The following is a 7,379-nucleotide window of genomic DNA, read 5'->3' on the forward strand; positions in this document are numbered from 1 at the left end:
TTACCAGAAATTAGAAAGGAGGCAACCCTGAGTTAATGAGTTCTATACAGACCGATTCCCCAGTCTGTCACACTGACACAGCACAGCAAGGCCAGGAAAGGATTAATGTCACTTTGACTATCCAGTAGGTGATTCAGGGAAGAGAGCCCAGCACCACATCAGTAGCAAGCTCTGCTCGATGTGAGAGCCAGAGCACCAGGAGAAAATATTAGGTGCCTTTACGAGTAACGAGCCAGAGCAGCCTGTTGCAGATCTGTTTGGTCCTCATCCCATAGATGATGGGGTTTAGCATGGGGGGCACCAGGAGGTACATGTTGGCAATGAGAATGTGTAAATGCAGGGGCACATTGTGGCCAAAACGGTGCAGGAGGGAGGAGAAAAGAGTTGGGATGTAAAAGGCTAAGATGACACAGAGGTGGGAGCTGCAGGTCCCTAAAGCCTTGAGCCGGGCGTCCTTTGTGGGGAGGCTGAAGATGGCCCTGAGGATCTGGGTATAGGACATAGTGATAAAAACCACATCCAGACCAATCACAAAGAATGCCACAGAGAGGCTGTAGTAACTGCTGATGCGGATGTCGGTGCAGGCCAGCTTCACCAGGGCAATGTGCTCGCAGTACGAGTGGGGGATGATGCTGGTTCTGCAATATGGCCACCTCCTCGCCAGTAAGGGATAGGGCAGTATGAGCATGATGCCACGCAGCACCACGGCCAGGCCAATCTTGGCCACCACGGGGTTTGTCAGGGTGATGGAATGTCTCAGGGGATCACATATGGCCACATAGCGATCAAAAGCCATGGCCACAAAGATACCAGATTCCATCGCTGAGAAGCAGTGAATGAAGTACATCTGGGTGAGGCAGGCACTGAAATCAATCTCTCTGGAATTGAACCAGAAGATTGCCAGCATTTTAGGCAGGATGGATGTGGACAGGACGAGGTCAGTGATGGCCAGCATGCAGAGGAAATAGTACATGGGCCCATGGAGACTCGGTTCCCTCTTCACAATGAACAGGATGGTGAAGTTTCCCAAGATGGCTATGGCATACATGGTGCAGAAGGGGATGGAGATCCAGACATGGGCTGCCTCCAGGCCAGGAATGCCCAGCAGGATGAAGGTGGAGGTTTTGGTGAAGTTGGTTATGTTGGAATCTAACATGGAATAGGGGAGAAGGTGTCCAACTCTGAGACAGAACGGTGTCTCCTGCATGTACCGTATGTTCCCACAACTTCCCGTATGTGTCCAGGCCTAGGGTGATGGTCGCAGTACAAATGCCTGGATGGAGAGACATTGTTAATATGAAATACTATATGCACTACTGGGGGATATTCTCATGGGTGAAGCAAATTGGGTGATCTTCACACATTGAAAAATGACATTTTCATTATTCAGAGATAAGAATTATGGAGAACGGACTCTACTAATGTCAATTGCATATTTTATGGTGCTCTGTGCTTCAATAATTCCTACATGTCATGGTGTGGGTAACCATAACAGACACCAGTGGGAAACATCAGTCTGGATACTGGTTATCCATCATTGTTCCTTAGACCTTTTCTACACTGCTAAGTTTTTTTTGCCCAAAGGTGTTTTTTTGGTGAAAAAAAACAGTGGAGGTTTACACTCTGCAAAGCCACTTTTGATGATGGAACTCATCAGTTTCAGTCACACAATAAAACTATCTTGACGAGAGTTGTAAGGCTTTTTACACAAAAGTTTTGTCACTCAAGTGCCAGTGTAGACACTGGCAATTGATTTTATCACAGCAATAGGCCTTCGGAAGATGTCCCACAATGCACATCCTCACCACTCTGGTCAGAAGTTTGAACTCTGCTTCCGCGCATCCAGATAAACACCTTCCACCCTTCCCCTTTTAAAGGCCCAGGAATTTTGAAATTCCCCTTCCTATTTGCTTGATGTGGAGTAACCATGTTATACTCTTGGCCTTCACAACATCCTCTGGCAAGGAGTTCCACAGGTTGACTGTGCGTTGTATGAAGAAATACTTACTTTTATTTGTTTTAAACCTGATGCTTATTAATTTCATTTGGTAACCCCTAGTTAGAGCAACCAGACAGCAAATGTGAAAAATTGGGATTGGGTGGGGGGGTAATAGGACCCAATATATGAAAAAAGACTCAAAAACCAGGACTGTCCCTATAAAATCGGGACATCTAGTCACCCTATCCCTAGTTCTTTTGTTATGAGAAGGAATAAACAACACTTCCTTTTCTACTTTCTCTACACCAGTCATGATTTTATGGACCTCAATCATATCTGCCCTTAGCTGTCACTTTTCCAAGCTGAAAAGTCCCAGTCTTATTAATCGCTCCTCATAAGGGAGCCATTCTGTACCCCAATCATTAGTGTTGCCTTTTTCTGAATCTCTTCCAATTCCAATATAACTTTTCTGAGATGGGGTGATCACATCTGCACCCAGTATTCAAGATGTGAGCGTACCATGGATTTATATTGAGGCAATATGATATTTTCTCCCCTATTATCTATCCCTTTCTTAATTATTCCAAGCATTCTGTTTGGTTTTTTGACTGTTGCTGCACATTGAGTGGAGAACTATCCACAATGACGCCGAATTCTCCTTCTTAAGTGGTAACAGTGGTAAAACCCTATCATTTTATACGTAGAGTTGGGAATCTGCTTTCCACTGAGCATTAATTTGCATTTATCAACATTAAATTTCATCCGCCATTTTGTTGCCCAGTCACCCAGTTTTGAGAGATCATTTAGTAGCTCTTCACAGTGTACCTGGGTCTTAACTATCTTTAGTAATTTTGTATCATTTGAAAATTTTGCCACCTCACTGTTTACCCCTGTTTCCAGATCATTTATGAACATGCTGACTAGGACCGGTCCCAGAACAGATCCCTGGGGGGACATCACCATTTACCTCTCTCCATTCTGAAAACTGACCATTTATACCTACCCTCTGTTTCCCATCTTTTAACAGTTCAATGAGAGTACACTATGTCCACTGGATCACCTTTGTCCACTTGCTTGTTGACCCTCTCAAAGAATTCTACTGGATTGGAGAGGCATGAAACCATGTTGACTCTTCCTCAAAAATTATGTTCATCTATAAGTCTGACAATATTGTTCTTTATTATTTCAACCAGTTTGCCCGGTACTGAAGTCAGGCCTCCAGTCCTGTAATTGCTGGGATCACCTCTGGAGGCCTTTTTAAAAATTGGTGTCAAATTATCTATCCTCTAGCTCCAGTTATTTGGTAAAGAAGCTGATTCAAATGATCGGTTGCAGACTACAGTTAATACTTCTGCAAGTTCACATTTGAGTTCCTTCAGAACTCTTGCGTGAATCCCATCTGGTCCTGGTGACTTATTGCTGTTTAATTTATCAATTTGTTCCAAAACCTCCTCTAATGACACCTCAATCTGGGACAGTTCCTCAGATCTGTCACCCAAAAAGAATGGCTCAGGTTTGGGAATCTCTCTCACATCCTCAGCTGTGAAGACTGATGGAAATAATTAATTTAGTTTCTCCGCAATGGCCTTATCATCCTTGAATGCTCCTTTAGCACCTGGATTGTCAACCTGGTTGTTTAACAGGCTTCTCGCTTCTCATGTACTTACATTTTTTTTTGCCATAACTTTTTGATTCTTTGTCTGACTGTTCATCAAATTCTTTTCTGGCCTTCTTAATTGCATTTTTTACACAGCATTTGCCACTGTTTATGCTCCTTTCTATTTCCTCACTAGGATTTAACTTTCACTTTTTAAAGGATGCTGTTTTGCCTCTCACTGCTTCTTTCTCTTTTTTGCTTAGCCACTGTGGCTCTTTTTTGGTTCTCTTACAATGTTTTTTATTTTTTTTTTTAATTTGAGGTATACATTCAAGTTGAGCCGCTATTATGGTGTCTTTTAAAAGTTTCTATTCAGCTTCCAGAGATTGCACTTTTAGCACTGTACCCTTTAATTTCTGTTTAACTAACCTCCTAATTTTTGTGTAGTTCCCCTATCTGAAATTAAATGCTACAGTGTTGGGCTGCTGTGGTGTTTTTCTTGGCACAAGGATATTTAATTTTATTATATTATGGTCACTATCACCAAGCGGTCTAGCTATATTCACCTTTTGGACCTGATCCTGTGCTCCACTTAAGACTAAATCAAGAATTGCCCCTTCTCTGGTGGGTTCCAGGACCAGCTGTTCCAAGTGGTGTCAATTGCATACTGTCCTGAGGTGACATGTACCCAATCAATATGGGGATAATTGTAATCCCCCTTATTATTTAGGTTTTTTTTATTTTAATAGCCTGAGCATTTCACATTCACTATCACCGTCCTGGTCAGGTGGTCAGTAATATATCCCTACCACTATATTGTTATTATTAGAGCATGGAATTTCCATCCATAGGGATTCTATGATGTAGTTTGATTCATTCATGATTTTTACTTCATTTGATTCCATACTTTCTTTCACATATAATGTCACTTCGCCACCAGCACAAGCTCTTCTATCTTTCCAATATATTTTGTACCCTGGTATTACTGTATCCCAGTGATTATTGTCATTCCACCAAGTTTCTGTTATGCCTAGTATATCAATATCTTCATTTAATACGAGGCACTCTAGTTCACCCATTTTATTATTTAGACTTTTAGCATTGGTGCATAAGGGAAGTTTCAATTACATTGACAGTCTGAACCTATAACATTGATCAAATAAAATTATTTACATAATATATATTTGGCCTGGTGAACTCCTTGACACAGACATTTATTGGAACAAAGAGCTTAAGTGAATAGGACTCACAAATGAATTGCCATTGTGGGTAGTGCTGGTGGCACCAACTTTAGTTAAGGCTGTCTGACACCTTCAATTATGAGACCTCATTCTCAGTTGCTCATAGGTTTGCCAAATGTTAAGCATTTGGACTGAAATTTCCCATCCTGGGTGTCTGCTTAAGGCTGATGTTTTTTAATAAAGTTTCAGTGATAACATTTCAGCTGACTTTTAGAATGAAACTAGCAGAGAAGACGTCTTGCCCATGTTGAAAAATTCTTATCATCGTTCCAGTGAGGAGCCCTAGCACCTCCATCCTTTCCAGCAGATAAAAATCAGCTAACAGCCCCCCTCCCCTATTGACAGCCAGAGTCCTGAGATAAAAGAGAAGGTGGTGATAGTGTCTGTGCATTAACACAGAGAGGACTCCTGAGGTCTTTTCTCAGTTCTTACTCCAAGGGCAGAATTGTCTCTGTGAGGTCTGAGTAAACTAAGGGCCACAGCCTAAGAATTTGACCTTATGTTATACATCTACTAACACCTTTCCTCCTGAAGGATCCCCCCTCTTCACTGAAATGCAGCCACCTTGGACCAAAGGCCATCAGCCAGCTGGGGAGCCACAGCAAAAGGTGATATTTTGGCATGTGATACTGGAGAAAACTCATCACCCTTAGCAAGGTCTTTGAGATGTTTACTGGGGGTGCAGAGCAGAAAGGACCACAGACTAACACTCTATCCCACCCCACACCCATTACATTAGGTTTGTTGAGCTGCTGAGCTCCTTGGCAAGAGATGCAGTACCTGTGAATCCTGAGATGGAATCCTGGGAATCCCCCTCATATATCCGTGTCCCACACCTTTCTCACCCCAGCATCTGCAGCAACATCAGACAACATCAGACGACACAGGCATCGGCACTCTTTATAATATGGCTCTGTGCAATCCCAGGGGAATTCGCTCAGTCTCTAAGGGAGAAACGGCATCTGACTGTATACAGGCCAGAGACTGGAGCTACTCTAGCCAATCTCTCTCTTTCCATGTCTGCAGTTCTGTGCAAACAGAAAATAAGGGACCTTCCCAAAGGGCTCTGTGCTGACTCAGAGAGAAACTAGCTGCTCTGTGTATTTGTGTATATTGAACAATTATAGTTAATTAGTAAGAAACCGAGGGATAATGTCTCTGTCTCCAAAGGGTCTGATATCCTGTAAATGCCCAGGTTGGATGGGTAGATAGTAGATAGACAGTTATGGAAAAGATGACCAAGGGGAGACATTAACACTTTCTGCAGCTACAAAGGGCTTTTGTTAAGGGATCAGAGATATGTAATTCTCATCAGTAACTGTTATCATACTGTGCAGCAACTTACATTTAAGAATCTTCAAAACTCTTAGCAAAGGCATGTCACTATGAACATACCCCAATATACGGATAGGTAAACAGAGGCAAAGGGACCTTGGCCAAGGTCACAGAGAATGACAGACAGAACCGAAGAGTCCTGTCTTCTCTGCCATAAGCACGGTCTCTCTGTCAGTAACTGAGCGCATGAGAAGAGGGAAATGGTCTAGAAGGACTTGTTCATTGGTGGGTGTGACAGACTTCTCCGAAGCGCAACCACTGAGCCCTCTTGCATGCCAGTCTGTGCCCCCCTCTCACATTGTGAGGCTGTGGGAAGCCACCATCCTCCCTAGATATTGTAAAAACTCAGACAGAGACGCACCCAGCTACAGTTACATGAAAACTTTCACTTGACACTGGTGAACTAATAATATTATTATTATTATTATTATTATTATTATTATTATTATTATAATAATCCATCAGCTCAGGATTAAACAAAGACTGTGAATGGCTTGCCAATTACAGAACCAGTTTCTCCTCCCTTGGTTTTCACACCTCAACTGCTAGAACAGGGCCTCATCCTCCCTGATTGAACTAACCTCGTTATCTCTAGCTTGCTTCTTGCTTGCATATATAAACCTGCCCCTGGAAATTTCCACCACTTGCATCCGAAGAAGTGGGTATTCACCCACGAAAGCTCATGCTGCAAAACGTTTGTTAGTCTATAAGGTGCCACAGGATTCTTTGTTGCTAATAATAGAGAGACTCCAGCTGGCTGCGCATGATGGTGAGGCGCTCGAGGGGTCCTTTCTGGTCCCCTACCAGGGGGCCTGTCACCAGATGCATTACTCTATGGCGGAGACCTGGTGCTACCTCTGCCGGGTGATGGGTCATGTCCGGAGGGACTGCCCCTTTGCCTGGCACAGAGGAGCGCCCGGAATCCACGAGCTCCGGCAAGGCACCGGCCCCGTCATTGCCGCCTCCCCGGCTGCCTGGCACCCGGAGCTGCCCCTCCTCCTCCCCAGCCCACAACTGCTCCCACTCAGGCCCTAGGGGCACCCCCCAGTGCACCCAGACAAGCGGGAGAGCCCCAACTCCGCTGTGTGCAGTCTGGCGGGGTCTATGGAGGAGGGTGCAGCAGGATTATTGGCAGGCATGGGAAAGGGCCCACCTCGGGGGGAGTTTCGCCTCCCTCATGCTGCCCCACCACTACCTCCCCAAGTTCCCGTGCCACCGCCCCTCCCCCCCGGCCCAACCCCTGTTCACCAGCCCACCAAGGATACCA

The 7,379-nt window shown here is 44.3% G+C and overlaps 1 protein-coding gene across 1 annotated transcript; it reads right to left on the reverse strand.

Annotated features, from left to right (window-relative positions):
- Positions 1-208: 208 nt before the first annotated feature.
- On the reverse strand, positions 209-1,207 carry LOC123353938 (olfactory receptor 52M1-like). Its single transcript, XM_044995471.1, has one exon. It carries the CDS (start codon positions 1,205-1,207, stop codon positions 209-211), a length of 999 nt encoding a protein of 332 aa, XP_044851406.1.
- Positions 1,208-7,379: the final 6,172 nt, after the last annotated feature.

This window comes from Mauremys mutica, chromosome 1 (genome assembly GCF_020497125.1).
Source record: "Mauremys mutica isolate MM-2020 ecotype Southern chromosome 1, ASM2049712v1, whole genome shotgun sequence".
NCBI classification, from domain to species: domain Eukaryota; kingdom Metazoa; phylum Chordata; order Testudines; family Geoemydidae; genus Mauremys; species Mauremys mutica.

Bases quoted from the DNA above. Each gene is read 5' to 3' on its own strand.
- LOC123353938 (XM_044995471.1), bottom strand. From the start codon at position 1,207: ATGCAGGAGACACCGTTCTGTCTCAGAGTTGGACACCTTCTCCCCTAT.